The sequence below is a fragment of the Phaethon aethereus genome (assembly GCF_964289735.1).
Source record: "Phaethon aethereus genome assembly, chromosome: 7".
Lineage (NCBI taxonomy): Eukaryota > Metazoa > Chordata > Aves > Phaethontiformes > Phaethontidae > Phaethon > Phaethon aethereus.
In genome coordinates, this window is record NC_138583.1 from 26,877,619 (window position 1) to 26,899,550 (window position 21,932).

At 44.7% G+C, this 21,932-nt stretch overlaps 1 protein-coding gene across 2 annotated transcripts in view; it reads left to right on the forward strand.

The window, feature by feature from the left end:
• The window catches only part of SUFU (SUFU negative regulator of hedgehog signaling), a gene marked incomplete at both ends in the record, with an annotated part of 92,514 nt that overhangs the window by 57,012 nt on the left and 13,570 nt on the right, over positions 1-21,932 (forward strand). The window contains 4 exons of one of the 2 annotated variants that reach the window (XM_082002243.1): positions 4,738-4,894; positions 6,423-6,534; positions 17,227-17,361; positions 18,846-18,984. In XM_082002243.1, the coding sequence (XP_081858369.1) occupies positions 4,738-4,894; positions 6,423-6,534; positions 17,227-17,361; positions 18,846-18,984 (543 nt within the window). The remainder of the gene's footprint in view (positions 1-4,737; positions 4,895-6,422; positions 6,535-17,226; positions 17,362-18,845; positions 18,985-21,932) is intronic. The other variant, XM_082002244.1, reaches the window with a different exon arrangement.

A 21,932-nucleotide genomic window follows, 5' to 3' on the forward strand; every position in this document is an offset into this window, starting at 1 on the left:
GCATGGCAGCTCTAGGAAAAAATTTAGGGAAGGGAGTCCAGGAAAACAGAATCTCACATGTGAGACAAATTGGTAAGATTTGGACTGCATGTTTTAGAAAGGAGTAAAATAGAAGGAGATAAAAGAACATAGAGCAGTACAAGATTTAGAGTTGACAGACTTTTTATCAGGGCCTGTAGCAATAGGACAAAGTAATGGGTTTAAACTAAAAGAGGGTAGATTTTGACTAGATATAAGGAAGAAATTTTTCACAATGAGGGTGATGAAATGTTGGAACAGGTTGTCCAGAGAGGTGGTAGATGCCCTATCCCTGGAAACATTCCAGGTCAGGTTGGACGGGGCTCTGAGCAACCTGATCTAGTTGAAGATGTCCCTGCTCATTGCAGGGGTTTTGGACTAGATGACCCTTAAAGGTCCCTTCCAACCCAAAGATTCTATGATAGATCAGGAAATTCTTTGCAAGCATAAGGAGGTATAACATGCAGAAAACTCAAAACCAACTATGTAATATTTTTTCACGGCAAATGTGACAGCGTAGGTCATTCCTGTAGCATGTCACTTGAGGCCAAGTAGTTAGTGTGGTCTGAGAAATAATGGGAAGCCAGAAGTATCTCATGCAGTTATTAATAATCCATGCAGGAAGATATATTAAACCACCTTCTTCAGAGTTCAAGCTAATTTCTGAAGTTTAAAGATCAGAATAGGACCTCTATGGAGGGGTTACTGTCCCGTGGGCTACTGCTGATCTGTGTGTTCAGGAGACAGTTCTGCATCCCTTCAGCAGAGTTATGGTACTGGAGTACATGGGTCCCAGGCAAATCCAGTGTGGTGCTGACCTTGTTTCAGTGAATCATTGAATATTTGCCTTTAACAGCCTTAAATTGTGGCTTAGTCTGGTAGGGCACGTGCATACGCGCACGTTTTGTACAAACTGTTGCATTTGCGTATGATCTGGGTGTCTGCATCTGATTACCCTCAGTTGCCTCACAGCATCTTTTATTTTGAAAGCTTAAGAACAAAACCAAATTCTACTTTTACTGTTTTTAAGGCTTTGTTAGTCTAAAATAACCCCAGCCTGAGACACACACACACAAAAAAAAAAAGTTCCACAAATGTCCCACAGTGTGGGAGCTAATACAACTGCAAGTCCTATAAAGTTTTTAGGCTCTTCAAAATTTTCCCCTCTCCCCTCCTGGAGGGTGTTTCTCTGTTCTCTGCACACTGGTGATTCCTGATGATAACAGGGTTTTCTTCAATTTACTGTAAATTAAAAGTAGCTCAGCTTACTGGAATCTGAGTCAGCCAAGGCAAGTTAAGGCAAATAAAGAGTACCTCTGCCTCACCAGTGTGTCCTACCACTGAAAGCCGCTGTCTGTGGTCTTTCCGGACTTCCTCACATTGAAGACATTCCTGTTTCTGTTCTCTCTTGCCCTTGCAGTAGTGCGTATGTGCAGGTGTGTGTATGTGTACCTCCTTCCTGCTCTGCTGCCGCAGCCCCTGGGGATTCACAGAGCAAAACCTGCCGCTGCGGCGCCGAGTCCTGCAAAGAGCCTTTGCTGACCGCAGGGAGCTAGGCTGTGCCGGGCTGGGTTCAGCCCCGCCGTGCGCCTCCTGCTCTAATTAGTGGGGGAAGGATAAAGTGTCATTCACTTGGCATTTTCTTGGTGGTGGTACGGGGTGTGTGAGTGCTGAAAGGCAGCAGTGGAAGATAGGTAGAAGGGAGGGAGCAGGCAGGGAAAAGAGTCAACTTTCCTGGGAGCAGGCAAGCACGTTGTCTGCCTGGGAAGCGGGCAGAGCTTGTTTTGAGGCTGTATTGTCTCTTGTGGGAATTGGTTGAGGCCTAAACCCAGCCCTGGCAGCAGCAGCTGTACTTTCTGTTCGGAGTTGCTGAGAACGGATCCCAACTAAGATGTCATCCCAGGATGTTGGCAATTAACGCTGTGGCAACGCTGGCTTCCCTGTAGGCCATTCAGATTTCCCTGGCAGCACTGTCAAACAATCCCTGTCGGTCCCCAGCTCTGTGGTGATTCTCAGTGCTTTGCTTCTGTTTTAGCAGATATCTCAGAAGAGAAAAAAGCTGATTTAAATTTCCTGAGTTGCGGTTGCCGCTCTGTGGGTCACGCTGCAGTGCTCTGGCTTGTTTAGAAAGGGATCAATGACTTATAAGAGTCTCAGAGCATCCCTCCCACATGCTGAGAGGAAAATGGGACAGAAACATACTTTCTTTGAGGAAGGAAAAATCTGAACCTTCTTTGCCCTGGGCTCCTCCAACCTCCTGCTCCAGGCTGCCCTTTCAAGGGAGGAAGAACAGCCCCTCAGCCCATGCACAACTTTGGCTAAAGATGGGGTAAAACTGTGCATTGCCCCAGCTGAGAGTCTGCACTGGTTAGAGGGTTTTTTTGTTTTCTTCCCCCTTCAACATCAATACTTGCAAACGCTATAAAACAGGCATGCAAATTAGGCTGCCTTAGGCCAGCTCGTTTCCATCAGCCCCCCTTGATCTCCAAGGGCTGCCAACAGAGCAGCGCTTCTTTCCCTGAAGTGCTCTGCAAACCAGCTGAGATGCAGATGATGAGTCCCTTTCCCCTTCCCTGAGGCTCTGTGCACTGTCCGCAGGCCCCGACTGTGTCTGTGAGTTGGGCCTCTGGCTGTAGGGATGGAGAAGCGCATCCTACCAGAGCCTCTGCCCGACGGAATCCCTCGGGGCCCTCTGGGCGCTTCTGGTCCCTGCTCAAGGGCAAGTTTGGTGGCTCTCCCGTGCTTCTCCAATCACTGGAATGAAGAATAACCATGCTGACAAGTTAAGCCTCCCCATGCCAGCTGATTTGGGTCCTCACGAAGCGCTGCAGAGGATTCCCAAAGGACCCATGTGCGAAATCTCAATTAGAGCATTGTTTGCATATGTAGGATCGGATGTATTTTTCTTTCTTTTTCCATAACTTCTATTTCTGAGTGAAACAGCTCATTTTATGTTTAGGATATAACAAAAGAAAATCCCAGGAGATTTATTATTTCTCAGATTTTCCCATTACGTTTTCATAGAAGCCAGTTTCCCTTGACGCTGGAGAAAGATCCCAACAAGGAGTAGTCTTTCAGGGAGAGAGGCAGAAGGCAGGCAGTCTCTTGAATGCTTAAGTCTAAGTCAGGACTGCTCTGGTACTGCCCCCAGCCACGGCCTTCTGCCTCTGCTTTTGGGCCAAGGAGCCAGTTTAGGGCGGTGAACTAGCTGGGGAAAAAAAAAAGTTGGCTCAAGGCAAGGAGTAGGAGCACATGGAGGAGGGTGGGACTACAGCCACTGTGAATTACATCATCTTAAACTGCTGTGCCACCACACCCTGAGTGCTTGTGCTTATCTTTGAGCTGCTCAAATCCTCTTTCGAATGGTCACGAGAGCAGGCAATGCTCTTTCCAGGGCACAGGGTGTGCAGCCGGGCAAGGGGAGGAATGTATGTGGGTTTTGTTCTGGAAACTGCTTCTTAGGGAACTGATTTTGCAAAGCACTGGGTGCTCCCACGGTCTCTTGACTCCAGTGGCAAGGTCAAACTGGAGGGTAGTAATAGCGAGCAGAGCGATCTGCTCTGCTCTTTCCTCAAATCTTCAAAGTTTCTGTCCCGGAAGTGGTGGCATTTAACTCCTATTCTGAGGTGACTTAGGTGTAAGTAGTGAGATGGAGATCTTGCTAGTGCCACTGAGCAGTACCGGAAGTGACAACCCTTCAGAAGAGGGGAAAACGAGCCCGGCTGATTCGGTGCTAGGGGAGAGGTGGGAGCGGTCAGAGCAGCCCTTCCTCGGTGTAGCTCAGTCCTGAGTTTGTTCAGCTCAACATTACCCCCTTGTGGGACGTACGTGGAAATTCAGACTAATGCCAGTTCCCCTAACAGGTAGTTGTCTTGTGGAAGTCTTGGCTGTAGCTTAGGGCAGTCTTGCTGGTAACAGATGCATGAGTCCTTGAGAAAGCGCATGGTGCTGAGAGTATCCAGCTGCTTGTGGTTGGTGTGCAACACCTTCCTAGACCGAAACAGTGGTTACATGCTTGGAAAGCCCAACTTGCAAGGGAAGGAGTTAGTGATTTTGCTGATAGAGAAAGCTATGCAAAAGCTTTGACATTGCATGCAGACCTATGTCTCCTTGCATGTTTGTCCTATACTGAACACTTCTACTGCATGCTGAAAAGCAGTGATTGTCCAGGCAGTCTTCAAATTATGAACTCTTGTGAATGATGAGTCTCTCTGTGAGCTATTTTCATTGTGGGATTCCTTAGTAAGTTTGGAAAGGGATCTTAAGTTTAGTTATTCAGGAGTTTGTTATCATTGACATATAATAGGTAGACTGCCAAACGGTGCTTCGTACAGGTGTATACGCTGTAGTGTCCTAAATACTTGAAGTTGGTGTTAACTGGAGCTAGCACTGAAAGAGGCAACTCAGCCTGTTGATTTCCACCTCTGTCTTTCCCTGCATTGTGCCTGCCACCTAGTAAAGCAGTGGGGAAGGGGTAGGAGTTCAGACCAACCTGTTGTGGAAAAGGTTTGTTCCTGTTCCAGTTCAGATCAGCTCCCTGATTTGTCTCAATGGGCAGTGACCGTTAGCTGATAAATCAAAGCACGGGGGCCAGAGAGTGAAAACTGTCTGCGAAGGGGGATTTGCAGGAGCTGCTGAAGGTTGGGTTGAGCCAGGGTGGGTTCCAGCTCAGGTTCAAGCCACACACAAAAAAGTCTTGGGGTTTTGGATCTTTTCAAGCAGGAGAGAGTTGACAAAGGGATTGAGACAGATGGTTCAAACCTCAGTGGAGTGAGTGCCAAATGTGCCTGGGATGATCTCAGCCGGCCCCCGGAAGATGATGAAGACAGCAGGAGCATTTGCATTGGGACCCAGCCGCGGCGGCTCTCTGGGAAAGGTAAGAGGTCCTGGGCCAAGTCACTGTCATGACCTTTGGCTTGTTTTCTGATGGGTCTGGGCAGTAGGCTGAGTCATGCAGCATCTTGGGGTTCATAACAAACACTACATTAACTGGAAGACTCAATATGTCTCAGGGAATTGAGGTTAATTTTGGTGTGGCCTCTTTGAGGAAGGCAGAAGAGAGGAAAAGGGACCTTTGCATGGTTTTGTCTAAATGTTTCTTTCAGTTTTTACATTTTTTTTAATCTACATCTGCAAAGTTAAACTGAGCACTGGGTGAAAGTAGGACTGTAAACACCTGCAACATGAAGCAACTGCATTTTCCCACACTGTTTCCTTTTTAATATTGTCACTTCTTGGGTGGCAAGTTGGACTGACACTGCACATTTGCTGTAGCTGAACTCAAGTGACTCTTGCAAATGTGGAACTCTGGAAAGAAGAAATAAAATACAGTGGAGTTCCCCTTTGCAGTGAGATGCCATCTCAGGGCATCTGAGTAGCCATTACACATGCTTGAAATTATGCATGTTATCTTTCAAATGGGTGAAGTAACATAAAACTTGGGGGCTTGAGATTTCCTGGAATTAACGATGCTTTCCACAGGAATTATATCTTACTTGATTTTAAGTCTATGGTTAAAAAAAAAATATTTAAATGCGTATAGGGTTCCTTCTGGCTTCTATGCAAATGTTTTGAACTGCACTGGATCTAAAAAGGCTATTTTCCCTCAGCTCTGCAAATGAAAAGCCCAAGATAGGTATACATGGTGATATTTGTATATCCTTCAAATGATTTTGAAATCATTTGGATATTTTTTCTCTACCCCATTCCTACATTTCTCAGAAAAAAAGATGAGGAAGCTTCTAAGAAAGGTAGGAAAGCATCCTGTTAAAGTATTTGGCCATTAGACATTACAGGAAAATGAAAAAGTAAAAAGACAGCGTCTGAACTGCGTAATTTGCAGTTTATTTTCAAATGTGAGGTTGAGGTTAAAGTTTTCCCTGCATAAAATTCCTTTCTTTTGTGAATCTTGCTTTAAATTAATCAACAGATTTGCAAAGCCAATTGCAAAAACTCAGGAACCTCCTTGCACTCATTTAGTAAAGGAACAAATTCCTGTTATGCCTAATGGGAAAAATGACTTCCAGCACAAGGACTGGAAGTATTAGGACGTTCTGAGAGCGCTGCAGAATGAGCAAACAACCTCATTTATGAAAGGATACAAAACCACTCAGAATTTCCTCATCAGGAGAGCTCAGTACCAAAAGTCCAGCTTTCTTTGCCTGACATGACATTGCAGCCCAAACCAGAAGAATTCAAACTGACTTCATAAAGTGAAATAGCTCCTAAGGTGCAGGAAGAGCCATTAAGAATTCACCCTTAGCATCGTTTAATTTCTTTCTGAAGGGGAAGAGTTTAGATGTAAGACACTATAGAAACAGGCCTTTAAAAAAAAGCTGACATCTCCTTGTGTCTGTGATGTTCCTGGGGACTCTAAATCATGTTTAAAAAAACTCTCTTTGCAGATACGGAGCAAATCAGGGAGACTTTGCGGAGAGGGCTTGAGATTAACAGCAAACCTGTTCTACCTCCAATAAATGCACAAAGACAGAATGGGTTGAACCATGACCGAGCACCGTAAGTTTCACCATGCATACTCAGATGGCGGGAGGAGGGACGCTAAAGGGCTCAGCATGGAAAACAACGTTAAAGCTGGGTGAGAAAAGGCTGGGCAAGGGGAGAGGAAAGCTAGCAACAAATACTTGCAAAGCGAGAGGATAGAGGGAGAAGAGTTGTTCAAGCTGGGTTAATGGACTAGTACTCAGGTGGGCAGATTTAGAGGGGGATTTTAGACAAACCTTGCTAATGCAGAGTGGCTCTGACTGTGTTCTGTAGGACCTGCTGCTCATGGTATACAGTGTTTGAAATCAGACTGTACTGAGCCCTATAAAATGCACTCCGGTGAATAGTGCTATGGTATCCAAAGAGCTAGGTGGCATAGATGAGTGTTTGTTGATATTTTTGCCTGTGCACTTTGTTTTCAAGCACATAATTACAAACCTTTTGGTTAAAATGTTGATTTTTTTGTTTGTTTGTTTGTTTTGTTTTAAGTGACTTTGATCTTGCTTGCTTAAGGAGGCGGGTTCTGGCAGTAATTACATGGCAATACCACCCTGGTCTCTAATAGTCTGTAGACTTACAGGTGATTTAAGTGGGACTAGGTGGACCTGTAGATCTCTCCTCATTTGTAACTTTTGACTTCAGTGAGTCTATAGGAAATTACCTGTGGTTTCAAGCCATCTGCAGTATCTGCACTTCCATCTTTCTGGTTTTCTCCCCTTCCTCTCTTAGGCTTATTTCAGTTGCTAGTTAAATGATACAGAAAGGCATGCAACTTTGCACTCTTTCATCTTGGTATTTCCTTTTGTTTCCTAGTCTCTGATGAACATTTGTGCTTTCTTGTTCCAAGAGTAAAGATGATCATGAAATCAGATCTTTCCTGTAGTGCCAGGCAAGGACAGCATCCTGCTCTGTTTCAATTCCTGTTTCTTTCTTGATTCAAGCATTTAATGACAAAAATATTCCTCATACTTGGTTAGGACCCTGATGTCCTTTCTTGTTCCTTTTTGTGGGTGAATTCTGATTTGCCTTACACATGAATGTTTCCGAGTTGCCCAGTCCTTTAGGGGAAGTGTTAGGTCAATTGTTGATGCTGTGTATGAAAAAGTAATACGAGATCTTGATGCTTATAAAAAAAAAAATCTTAAGTGACTTTTATTATTGCTTTATTATTGCTTTAGGAATAATCTTACTTTTGCTATATAGTCATTATATGGAGCCAGATTCTGACCTGACTCAGATTTTGAGTAGCAATTCCCTGCCTGAAGGTTGATCCCATTGGACCATTGGTTGGTCCCGTTGGCCCCACTGAAAAAACAAAATGATAGCATCTGATTTGCACAAATCACATCCAGCCTTGGAAGGCTCAAAAGTGTATTGAGCAGAATTTCTAACAGATGCTGGGCTCCCACATGAATCTGCATGCCCCGTAAAAGCTCTGAGTTTGGAGTGGTTGGGGATGACCAGAAACATTTGGGGTGCACATCAGGTCAGGGAGGCAGTTGATGGGTAAGCCTTAATGCTGGGAGGCAGTTGTTGCTTAGATAAGAAAGCTTTATGTTATTCAAGGTAAGATAAACACAGATTTGCTCAAGACAGAGTGGTGAAAGGGCAGCAGAGGTCTACGATGGAGCACACAAATATTTACCTGGGTTTTTAACTGTTTTGAGGCAGAGAGGAAGGCAGGTCAAATTCAGCGCCTCATTATCCATGACAGTGCTCTTTGTTGCAAATCTCTTTTACCTGTAGCAGCTGTGCACCCACCCTACCTGAAGCCTGAGTGGTAGGAATGACTGGTAAGTGTTTGCCTCCTGAAGATCAATACATTTCTCTGAGGTCTATAGTTACCACTGTGGAAACTGATAGCTAGCCTGTTTCTCCATGATAGCAATTCAGTTGAGGAAAGAAAGCTATAAGCTGTGCATCTTGCCAGCAGTTACTTTGGTGATAGTATCAGAGGGATAGAGAAGATCTCCTCAACTTAAGGAAGACTACTTTGAGAGGAGCTTGGAAAAAGTCTTTTTCTTCTTGGGCAGAGGCTTCTCTTCTCCAATTCATGTAGCAGATACAACGGGACTTGTTCAATGCATTGACTGTACTGAGAGGGTTGGTTTGTGCTGGAAAGCAGTGTTTACTATCAACTGCCAACTAAATGGTACTTAAATCAGACCTGGTGATTACCATTACTGTGGCTAAAACATATCAGTCAATGTATTTTCCAGCACAATGTGGTATAGATGAAGCAGAAGAGGAAGATCTTTTAGGTCTCAGCCTTTCTTAATACACTGTCTCAGCATGCCTTATGCGTTTGAGCGAAGTTGCTCAACATGCTATTAAGTACATGAGCGTGATCTGGGGACTCTCATCTCCAGCTGCTGCAGAGGGATGTAACTTTGGACTTCAGCTTTTACATGTTAGTAATATATTTACATCCATGTTCCCTACACATACCTGCAGTGGCAAAGACTGAGACACGAAAGGCACAAAAACCCTGTGCAGATACAGTCATTTCATAAGACTTACAAGCACCTGAGATGGACAGCTCTGCACGTAGATCTAGTCCTGCTGGTGTGATCCTTGCTTGGGCCTGGTAGGGCTGGGACTCAGTTCCGTCCTTAACTGTAAATCTTGTGTAATCAAAGGCAAGTCATTTAGCTATTGAGCTTCAGTTCTGAATCTATAAAATGGGACTAATAACAATGTCATCTTCTTGAGGCACCACAAGGATAAATATGTTAACGATTACGAGGTGCTGGCTGATGGGAAGCAGGCTTGTGTGTAATCATATCCTGAACTGTACACACCAGACCATAAAATATCAAACCAGTGGTTCGTTGCAAGGCTCCTGTGAATAACTGGTGTGTTAGAGGCTCCTCGGGAACTTGACAGAAGTGCTCTGTTGGGGCATGGCAAATTGTTCCAAATCTACTTTCCATAGGGAGCACTGCAGAACCCCAGGCCATCAAATTTGCACCCAGCTGACATTAGGATGTTAAAAGTCTGACACAGACTCTAATGGCTTCGTGCAGAAGAGGAATGTGCTGTTTATTTATTGTAGATTTGCAGCCACCAACTGCTTTCCTAGTAGCTTTCTTCCCTTTCTTTTATCCTAACCCTACCACCCACACACAATAATCTATCAGGGTTTAAAGCAGACAACCTGTTCTGCATTCAGCATCACAAAATAGTATCAGAAACACTCAAATGTTTGAATATTTATTTGTATAAAATGTGGAGGATACGGATTCCATACAGACTTCCCTGTCTTTGTGTAGTTACAGTTTTCAGCACTTATGCAAAAGCTTCACATTGTTTGGTTGCAGATAGGGCTTGATTCAGTGTTCTGGCTTCAGCAAAGCACATACTTACATGTTAAGCATGCGTATTACCAGTTGTTCACTGTCCCAGAATCCTAAAAAAAAAAGTTCCTTTGAGAAAAAGCTGGTTTCTGTCAAACCCTGTTGGGCAGCTGTAGTACTTTTGATTCATTAGTGTTATTACTGTAGACTGTGTAGCCCTTTTTCTCCTAAGGATATGAATAAAAGCACTCTTAATGCTTAAAACTGCATTGGACATCTGTTTCTCAAAATGACTGTTAGCTCAGTTCATAAGCAGCCATTAAATCAGTTCGTATGCATTAAACAGAAGAACATGTAAATTAATCTTTGGAAACATGACTAATCATTTCAACCATAGGTAACATAATACTCTTGATTACTGCTTGGAAGAAGGTGTATATGAATACAAATGTACTTTACAGTGGCGCGTTATTTCTTACGACCCATCAGCATAGTAGGTGCTGCTCAGACAGACAGAAAGGCAAGGCTCCCAGCCTCCTGAGCCGTGCAGATTCACCCGTGTTGGATACAACGAGCTGTTACCCAGAGGGAACATTTAGATGTCAGGCTAAACACTGCTGCTGTTGAGACCTCAGTGGGCTGGAAGCTCCAGATGTCAAAGATCAGTGATACTTGTGGAGTCTTGCTTCATTCGCTATTTAATTTCTTGATGTAGAAAGTTCTGGGGCCAAGTCTTTAATTGTCCCTGGCAATTAGCTTTGTGCTCTCCTGTGACGTAGGTGAGTAGTATCTCCACTTTACAGATTAGGACAGAGGAGTTTAATTTGCCACAGTTGCAGTGAGAGCCAGGGTTGGGCTAGGGGAATTCTTGACCTTTTCCACCCCTCAGGGGTCCCCTTGATCATGCAGTGTTTCTGAAAGTGATGTTTTTCTGCCCCTTGGCTGACTCAGACCATTCTATTGCTCCTGTGAGCTGAGGCATGGAGCAGAAACCTAGAGCTAGCGTGCTGCATTGCTGCACGTGATGAAGATAAAATTATCAGTAATTGCTACATTTTGTTGTGCCAGGATTCAAGTAATGCCCATGTGCATCCCCAGTTGTCTGAAGGTGGTGCTTGAGTGGTGGAAAAAAGTCTCCCAAGGCTGTGTTGCTTTGACAAGGCTTTTCCAGCATCCCTCTACTGTTTATCCCTGTCCCTCTTCTCAAGGAAGATAAAGTGGTGTGGTTCAACATGCCTGATTCCCATATTTCTGTCTGGGATTTCCCAGATAACTGTGCATGCGCTGGTCCCCTCATGCACAGCGGTCATTTGGCCAAGGACCCACAACGGATGCTCCAGAGGCCACAAATCCCATCTGCATTCAATTTGCAGGCAGAAAGACAGGTTGAGCCTAGGGAAACCTGAACATATGGTAGCTCTGTGCCCGTGTGCTAATTCCATCCAGCCCTGAACAGTTTCCAGCTGTGCAGGGAAATGAAGGCAGGTCCTTGGCAAACAGAGCAGGGAACAACCCCTCTGGCAGGTGGGGCTGGCAGGACTGTCCTGGCTGCGACCTTCTGGTGCACTGCACCCTGAACATCTCGGGCTGTTGCCCTTCCCATGTGGGAAGAGGGATGAGTTGTGTCACTCCAGAAGTCCTCTGTGATAACCCAGACCGTCACATGTTGTGCCTGGTTTGGAGTGCATGAGTAACAGTGGCACCACTTGCAGGACTGGAGTCCACTGCCCATGTAGTCCCTTTGACTTGGTAAGCAGGGCATGCCGATTTCTCCTTTCAGTGAGAGTAGCATTGGGTTAATGCACATTAGCAAGCTCTATCTGAGCAGCATTTCTGAGGAAGCTCTGATGGTAATAGCAAGATGTAGGATTTGCTTCGAGGCGAGTCTGCCCTTCACTGCTTGCAGTTACATTGGGTTTTAATTGCTGCTTTACTTGGGCAGAGGGGAGCTGTTGTCAGTTTAGCTGGTTTCCTGTCTTCAGTTCTTGGAGGCAAACTTTTACGTAAAGGGGAGCATTTCAGCATTCTCTGAAACTGTCTAGTTCTGGCTAGACTTTCAGATTCTGCAACCACTAAGCAGTAAGTTTCCAATCCAGTCCTGCTTATTTAGGCATGCTGTCTCATCCAGACACCATTCAGTGGTGTCTTGCTTGAGTATGGAATGCTGAATGGGGGGAGGCAATATACTTTAGGGAGTGTCTCTCAGCATGAGGCTGAGTGCTGGGTGACAAGCCTATGAACTGGAAAAGCAAATGTCTGGAAAACCAGTGTCAGAAGAAGTGCAGAGCGGTCACCATGCTAATAATTTGCACTTCTGCATAGCTTTCTCCATCTAAGAATCCAGAAGTGCTTTGCAAACATTGACTTAATCCTTGCAACACCCCTACATGGAAGAATGTCTCAGTTTTACAGACAGGGAACGTGAAACATAAAAAGAGTTGTTTGACTTAGCCCATAAGTCTGCAGGGTGCCAGTGGCACAGCCTAAATCTCTCAGTCCCAGTTCAGCTGCAGGTCTGGAACAGTCTGACCCCTGCAAGCACTGACAGTAGTTATTATGCAGCTTTCCAAAGGGATATGTGAGTGGCAAGGAGCTTGTTGCTACTGGCATTGTCCTTGGAGCCCTTCTGTGCCAGGAAATGCACACAGAACATCTTCACCGTCCGGTTTAACCAGGCTGATGAGCGCCCAGGTCTGAGCACTGAAGCTAGCTCCGTTTCAGTGTGACCACAGCAGGAGCTGTGTAACCATGTCCTCCCCATTTCTGCACTTGCCTCCGTGCGTCTGTGACGTGTCCCGTAACTCTGTGTGCCAAGATGCTTAGGGCTCTTTCCCACAACTGCTGGTTTGCCCTTCAGGCGAAACTGTGGGAAAGACACTGGAAGATTGCAGGCACTTAAGTGATCTTTGACCATATCTTCACTAGGGAGTGAGGAGGTTTGAAATAGCCACAGTTGGGAAGGGCAGACGGAGGGGAAAAAAAAGTGGTCCAACGTTTCTCTCACAGCTGTATAAGCTTGCATTAATAGTTTGCATTTGGTAACTCATGGTGCTGGGTTTTGTACCAAGGAAGCAAGGAGCAGTGACTATAACTCAGGTTAGCAATGCAGTGGGTACCTGCTCCTACAAAGAGCCCCTGCCATGGCCAGCTTCCAACAGTGTGTCCTTTGTGATTTTGGTACCTGGGACAGTAACTTGGAAATGCAGTGAAATTGTGCTCCCTGTCAGCAACAGAGCTTGGAAAGGAACTGAGACCTCCTTCTGTGACAGATCCATGAGATCAGGCGCTCTGATCATAAAGCAAAACACAAATGCAAGAATAAATAAACCTTTCTTAATCAGATCAACCTGGTTATTCTTGAATGCTATAAAATAACTGCCGGTGGGGTTGCTTGAGAAGAGGTTGCCATAAACATGATTTACAAGGAGGGGACATCCAAACTTTGCGCAACCCAGTGATTGCATTGGTGATTTTCCAGGATCCCCACAGGCTGCTGCTAATTGGCATAAAATTAAGCAGGTTGCAGCCACCCTCATCTTTAATACAGAGAGGGCCCCCAGGAGGCTACAGGTTCCAGCGTGTGGCTGCTCACATCACGAAGGAGCACAGCACGCTGGGACGTGTAGTCTCCTCAGGCCCTTTCTCCCTGTTGACAGAGGTCTGGGGAAGCTGCAGGCCACATGGGACCCCTTTGCAATGGTTTGACCACCCACTCTAAAAAAAAAAAAAAAAAAAATCAAATATGGCTTTGTTTAAGTTCGTGGACTGTTAATGAGCATTCACGAGATTTAAAAATAAGAAAAATTACAAACATAATTTCCTCCATCTCTCCTCCATCCAGAAGCAGACTACTGGTAGAAGCTGAAGCTGGAAGAAATAGTTGAAAGTCAGCTAAAGTCACCTTGGTAACTGCAGCAATACACTTGCCCAGAACAGGAGACATCAAACCCAACTACAAACAGCTTTAAAGAAACAAAAAGAATGTAATCATCTAAAGAATTAATCTGACAACTGCCCACGTTTACACCTCCCACAAGCTCCAAATCAGAGGGAAATGCACTTTAATCTCTTCCAACTCCCCTCCAGTTTCACAAAATACAAGATGCGCAGTCCTTAAACTGGGGCATTTCCGGCATGCTGCTTCCATTTAAATCTACTGCTTTTCCTAATGCAGCAGCCCTGGCTTTTGCAGACTTGTTTTTTCTGGACACTTGAGAAACATGAATTTTTTTGTGTGGGTTGGATGAAGTATTAAATCTGGAATAGACAAAGTTTGCAACATTTTACGTGATAGTCAGCTAGATCTTAGTCATAACAAATAAAACTGCACTGGCTTTTGCTGCTGATTTATTTGGTGATGGGGTGGAGGAAGCAAAGGCTTACGGGTAACTGACAGTCGTAAAACCAGGGATGTTAGTGTTAGAAAGCAAACTTTTTCTACATATTCTTCTGAGGCTGAAAACTACAAGCTGTGGATGGCAGCATGTGTTACGACATGAACTTTTTATTAATAACAACCTAGAAGTCCTGCTGACCCTTCATCTGGGCCATCACCCTTTAGAAGGGTTGCCACAAGTATTTTCATTCCCAAAGGGAGAATTTTGGGGTCTTACCTGAGTCCGTGTGTTCCAGAGTCTGAAAGTGAGGTCACTGTGGCCTTGTGTTATGCACAGACCACAACATGTCCAGAAGTGCCCACCACACAAAACTGTAGTTTAGAAAGGTAAAGCTTAAATAGAAGGTTATTTTTTTTCTACTATTGCAGTTTCACCCTTAACTTTAAATAGCTGAAATTGTGTGAGCTCTACTAAAGTGAAACAAGAAACACAGAGACCATGACTGTTTTGGAAAAGTTTTGTGGAAAGGATTAATAATTTCATGTCATTCAAAGTATTAACTACCATTTTGCTTTACTCCTTCACTTTTTTGACAGAAGGGCTGGTTACTTATTAATGTGAAGTCATAATTATTGACAGCCTTAAAGTCATGACAGTTCCGTTTGATAGTTATACATTAGTCAACATCTTCTCTTGAGCATATAATGACAAACAGCATTTGCTGTTTTTAATAAGACTTAGAAAGCTTTGCCCCTTGCCTCCAGAATATTGTCGTCATTCCTATTATTGCATTAACAACCGGAGGCTGTTTCCCCTCAGGACCGCGGCCCCATTGTGCTAGCAGCTGTACTGGCTAGCATGGTGGAAACCTAAAAACCCACCTTCAACTCAGGGGGCTTGGAGCCCAGGGGTGTGGGGAACTGTCCTGCAGCTGTCTGTCCTGGCCAAGCATGAACCTACAGAAGCTGTCGCCTGGGAGGCTGCGTTGTGGGACGTGCCTGGTGCACTTAGGCAGTCTCTTGTCTGAAGCAGTAACATTGCTGTAAAGCTCTTGATCTGCTCCAGGGCGCGTAAACTCTGGAACTGCATTTAACGAATGCAAGCTTATGGCCTGCTTGAAAATCATGCGTTGCTAATGGCTGACCCTTTTGGTAGGGATTGATAAATGAATGATTGGAAGTGGTAGACCACAGGCTGACTTTCCCACAGCTCACTGTGTATATAAGATCTGATAAGGAAGTTGAGGCAAAGCTTAGCTTAAGGTCAACTGATCATTAATCAACTGTAACTGCACTTCTCAGGTAATCAGCCTGCAAAATGCTGGCCCACTCCACTCTTTGAAGACCCCACCTACAAAGAGCTGTAAAATGTTTGCTGAAGTAGATTAAACACAGCTTTAAGTGCCACCTATAGACTACAAAGCATGTTATGTCTTTGCTTCAGGATTAACTCACCACACTGACACTCTGCTGACTGTCAGTCCATCAGCCCACCCCGTGCATAAGCTGTATCCTGACCTACTGTGTCCTTGCTGGGTCCATTATTGCTTTTGTGTGTTGCTAAGGCAGAAGATGGGACATGTTTTACAGTTTTTATCTTGCAGGGAGCTGAGCTGCTCTGTTTTTTTTTCCTGCATGTCTCTGACCTGGTCATGCAGAGTATTTGCAGGAAGGCACTGTGAGATATCAGAGTTTAGCTTGTATCCTCATTTCAGAGTGGGCAGCTCAGCAGCCTGAGTGAAAGGCTTACCTGGGACTAGGTGACCTGGCAGAAGCAATAGGCTGATCTGCTTTGGAAGCCACACTGAACTGTATTAATATGTGTGTGGTGGATGGGAGTAATTTTGGGACAGCACCCAAATGTGAAATCAAGTAGATGTGTGATCTAAGTCAGCTCATGAGGGTCAAGCTGTTTCTTTACAACCATTTCCAGATGTACGTTAAAGGTGGCTCCACTTGGGTGGAGGAAGGATCCAGGTTTGTTTTAACAATGTTCCCAAATGGAGTCACAGCCTGATAGCCTTGTTTGGCTTTTGGTCTGTCTGGTGCAATAGAACCACGTTGCAATGTGGCATCTCTCAGTTCCCTCCCGCTTTCCCTGCCCCTTTCCTCTGGTGATTCTGTACTGTAGAAATTATCTTAACGAAGTCTTACCTCGCTTAAGTTCACGTGGAATGCCAGGTGACAGAAATATAAATCACATATCAGACACATCACATCAGTCCACAAAAATTGTAACCCTGTCCTATCCTCCATTCTTTGTTCTGGACTATCAAGTAAGGGATCACGCTGATGCTCTTTGAACATATAAAGTGTTTATGGTCAAGTATTTTGAGATATACAGGGTTGATTATCTAGAGAATTCTGTCTGGCAAAGTTCCTAATCATCTAACAACATAACCTTTAGTCATAGCTTCACAACATGCTGGTCTTGCAGAAATGAATGAATAAGAAGGCAAAGCTGCATTGTCTTAAAGCAGCCCCACTTACAAGGGAAAGTAGTCAGCGGATGTCCTACTTGTCACATGTAGTGTCCGTCTTTTGGCTGTTGCACTTGATGCTGGTGGAAGTGGAGGATTCCCAAAACCTTCTTGTTGAACTGTGCAAAGAAATTATTTGGAGACAATTGTAGGGATGCCTCAGACCTCAAAGATATTCAAGCAAGGGCACAAGGGACTGGACAACTCTTTTCTGTGGGCCACTGATAAAGGAAAAGCAGGAGGGAGGGCACACCTGGTAATTCTTCCAAGCCATTTTGTAGTGGTTTGGGGTCTTGGAGAGTGTAGTTTTGCTACAGTTCTTTCCAGAAATTTTATTTCTTGTATGCTGGGAAGGGATGCACCATGTGTGTGCACCTATGGAGATCCTAGGTCATCAAATCAAGGTGAAGAGCTGCGTGCTGGGACTGGTAGCCTGAGCAAGGCTGTGTCTCTGCAGGGGTAATGAAAACTCAGATGTATCTTTGTAACAGTTTGCTCCTGTGTCCTTCAATATTTGCACAATTGCTCTGAAACACAGCAGAAATAGCACACAGGACTGGGATCCTAAATATGTGCATTTTGTCTCTTCTCTTAGAAGCCGTAAGGACAGTTTAGAAAGCGAGAGCTCAGCAGCTATCATTCCTCATGAGCTAATCCGCACGAGACAGCTGGAGAGTGTACACCTGAAATTTAACCAAGAGTCGGGAGCTCTCATTCCCCTCTGTCTAAGGTGAGTGAAGCCGTCCTCCTCCTCAGCTTGTGCTAACATGCCGCTTTTGCCTTGTGGCATTGTTTCACCATAAAGACATGCATGCAATGGGTCTTTAAAGGCCAGAGCTGAGATATTTTGCCAAAACACATTAGAAACAGATGATTCTTTGCATGTGTGTTCATCATGGTAAAATTTTTTCTCGTTCTTTTAATGTCCTCTTAGTGTATTTTGAGTGCTGAAACAGGACAGGGTTAGTATAGGGGGTTTTTTATTAGTCTAATGCTGGCAACTCTGTGATAAGGAAGGGATGTCTTAACATACTCTGTCAAAGAAGTCCCTTAAGTGGTTAATTCTGGCTTATGGACTCAGACACAAGTGGTTGTGCAAAGCCTGTTTGCAATCAGTTTATGCATGCAAGTGTGTTCTTAAGACAAATTATGTCACTTACATGACTGAAGGAACAAAACATTGCGTGCATACTCTACACATTGTCTTTTGAAGGTTCATGCTGTGCACACCACTGTAAGTGACTTTTCTAGGTTTCCACAATTTCAGTCAGCACTATTTTAAAAAATATCTCTGGCAAATGTAGTCCTTAACAAAAAGATGAACTGTGGGGTAGAGACAAATGATTGCAGGTGATTGAGTTACTTTAGCTTAATGAGTTACATATCTGTAGTATCAGAGTTAGCAGCAGCAGGTGCACACTCGCCTGTGCCTGTTGAGAAATGAATGGGATAGTTAACACGAACATATTTTATTTTACATCACAAATGTGTGAACAATCTGTCCTGATCAGTTACCACAGCTCAGCTGAGCAGCAGTAACTCATCAAGCAACTGTGACTCTGTTAGGCGCTGTATATTTTACCTGAAGTTTTCCCCCTTGCATGTTGGAAGCCATGCATGTGTGTCACACATGCTCTGGGCTTAAATACCAGAGCTGTGATTTTTCCTGTGGAAAGCACTGAATGAAAAAAAAAGGAAGTGATACCATAGATGGTCATGTATGTATATTTTCTAAGTATTTGCTTAAATAAGACAGGCTACATTTGCCAAGCACCGGCAGTGGATTATTAGGTATTGTCGCTGTAGGTAAGTTTGGCCCCACCAATGAGCCTGCTTAGAAATGCATCTTCACATTCCCACATGATGTGGAGTCTGGATTCTCTTCTGCAGTTTTCATCATTCTGAAAGACTGACAGTCCCCTGCCATTGCATACATCAGCACCTCATCATGGGAACAGGCATGCAGTGGGATTTAGATGTGTTCTAGTTCTGTAAGAAAGGCCCTGAGATTAAGAAGGGAACTCTCTGCCTCAGAAAGAGGCTTATGACCTGCTTTGTGAAACAAATCATTCATATATTCCTGAAAAATTAATAGTTGCTGCCTTCAGAATGGCTTCCCATGCTGATGGCAGAAGCTATAGTGATATATCTTCATGATTCTGTTGAATGCCTCTCACACCCTGTCAATTCACACACATATGTTTTATTCCCCAGGGGAAGGCTCTTACATGGACGGCACTTTACATATAAAAGTATTACAGGGGATACAGCAATCACGTTTGTATCAACGGGAGTAGAAGGAGCCTTTGCTACAGAAGAGCACCCATATGCAGCACATGGACCTTGGTTACAGGTGAGAGAGCCTCCATCCTTTTTCTCCCCCTTCCTCCTTTACTGTGTCCTAAAAATGATCTTGCTAAGGGCTTATGTGGTTTAAAAGTGTCACAAACCTGTCTTTGCTGCTGCAACATCTCTCATAGCTCTTGTGTAACATTTTCAGTAATTATGGACTCAAAAAAATAATGGTGAACTGTTACTGTTTATATTAATGGAACTCAGATTGATAAGCAGTGGCTGAAAAGTTCAAAAATCATCTGTCAATACAGTAGTGTCCGTTTCCTGGAGTCAGCGAACACACTACAGGCTGTATCTACTCTTGATTTCTTCCAGAAAGGAATTTGGGGAGGCAGAGTGGAATGACCTAAACAAGAATGAAGCCAGGGTGGAAGAGCTAGAAAGCTGTGGGACTGTGATCCTACAGAGCCAAGATCTCAGTTTTACATCATCCCTAACAGAAGAGCAGCACAGAGAGCACAGCTTCTTTCAGTTTTAGCTCTTTTGTATTGATTCTTTGACGAAAGCTCGTGGTTGCTTGAAGCACCCACACGTTTTCAGCACCCAGATTTTTTCTGTATCACAGATTTTCCTTGAAAACTCCCCATCTGCTTGGTGTTGAGGGTCAGGCCTACAGAGCAGTGATGCATTAATGATTTGATGGCATAGCATTATTCTAACCTTGAATTTCTTCATGATTATAAACGTATTGCAAAAATAAAAAAGCTTTGGGGAGTGCGTTTATGCAGAAAAGCCCATCTCTGAGGGACTGTATGTGTGCAGTACGTCTCTGCCTTCGCTGTTACTGTGGCATTCCTGCCTCCCCTTCTGTTTGTAAGTCAGGGGGTTGTTTAGCGTTGCAGCGTTGCAGTTAACCTTCCAGTGACTTGTTTTCAAGGCATTCCACTGCCCGTATTCATGCGTCTGGAGGACATCATACCTTCAAATCTGTACGACTTGTAAAGGAGCTGATCTTGGCTAGAATCATCTTGTGTGTGTGGATTTTCAAAGAGCTTGTGTGCTTTGATTGTACTGACTGGAAAGTGCAACACTCCTGTAATGATTAACAGCAAACGGTCAGGTTTAAGGGTGGGTCATTTGCTGTTGGTTCCTGTGCTTGCCAACACATGATACACAGGATCTTGTGACTGTGTTAACTCCAAACATAAGAGTGTTTGTTTGCATTTACATCACATCTCAAAATGTATTGATGTGTAGAGTAGTCAGGTAACCTCTAAACATTGAAGAATGGCAATAATTAGGTCACCATTCAGACATGTAACTAATATTAACCCTTACCCAACCTGGTTGCTTCCATGCCCGTTACTTTTGTGCTGAAAATTATGTAAGATTTTTGGAGTAGGTGGGAGGGAAAGGTAGAGAGTTGCTGGCTTCTCAGCAGTAGGGAGAAGTAAGTTCCCTCGCTTGACTCCTACACAAGGTCTACTTATTGGATCTTCTCGTCTGATGCGACTGGCTCTGCTGCTGGTTCCTGCCCCATCCTGTGATGAGAATGAAAGAGGACAGACTGGGTGGGGGAGGACAGGAGGCCAAAAGTAGCCTGGGACAAGAGGAGGAGCACCCGGTTGTGAGAGATACATGTGGGAGTGTCTGAGGCTCTTGGCTTAATATGCAATGAGAGGCTTGATCCGTGCTCAGCAGTCCCTTGTGGTGTTGGGAGCGGAGGAGGGCGGTTCATGTGGCTTTGCTTCAGAAGTAAAAGAAGTTGTGGTGCATAAGATTTCCAAGGAGGCGAGCTGCGTTTGGTTTAGTCCCTTGCAGCCTGGGCTGGCCAAGTTGGCAAGCCCTGCAAAGCTTTCACAGCAAAGCCCAGAGAGGATTTTCCTCCTCCCTCACTTGGGACTCCAGGCACAGTGGTGAGCTCCAAGGAGGGTTGGTGGCTGAAAGCATATCACTGCAGTGCAGGGGATTGTTGCAAAGACAAGTAAAGGGGGGGACCATGGCAGGCATCTCCTCCTGTGGACTTTTTCCTTATCTTAGGGGGGGCATAAGAGCCTGAAAAATCCCAGCCTCGACTTTGCAGCAGCCAGAGTGTGACTCCTTTTGAGCTGAGCTTTGGTACAGTGAAAGCCCAAACCTGCAGACTAAACACAGTACCTCCTGTTTACATCTCGTGGGCTGGAGTGGAGCGTGTCCAAGGTGGGACAGGCTGGAGAGCTGCTGCACAGTCTGCCCAGGCTGAGCAACAAGCTGAGAGTCACTGGGCTCCAGTGGAGGGTTAGCAGATGACAGGACTTTGGCAGGTCCCAGTGACATTCCTACCAGACAGGTGTCCATATCACCACTACAGCTGGTGCTCGTCAGGAGATGTTTTGGCAGTCTCAGCAGAAAAGGCAAGGAGTCATTAGACCACGGGGATTGTACACCCCATTTCTATCAAGTCTTTCCAGGTCACGTTTGAGGCATGTTAGTAGGGGAAGCCTGTCCTGCTGCTGCCCATGCTCTGGGGATGATTAGATTATTTCATTCGCCAGAGCTGTCAAATTGGCACCTTTCCCAAGTACTTGGATTTTTTTTTTTCTTCGTTTAAGTAACATTTAATTAGTTCTAAGAAGCTAAATTCTATTAAAGGTCTAAGCATGTCAGGCTGGTTTATTTCTGAACTTCTTCCACTGTGTCATGTATTGTTGAGTAGGGAAATTGCTTTGACTCAGAAATGTACAAACATATTCAAGAAGTCCTCCTTGTTAACACTAGACTCCTGTTTATATGCTAGTTACCGTGGCAAAGTCTCTGATGTGTAACACTTGCATTAACATTACACATGATCAAAGGCTTCCGCAGTTCTTTCTTCCACTCCCCCTTCCCCCAGTGCTGTGACAGCAGAGCCCCCACACTGCCTCCTGAGCACCTCTCCTCTGTTCCAAGGGGTAGATGCTCCAGATGCACAGCGAAAGGCTGTGCTGGACGTGTCTGGTCCCATGCTGGAGGGTTAAGGATGCTGAT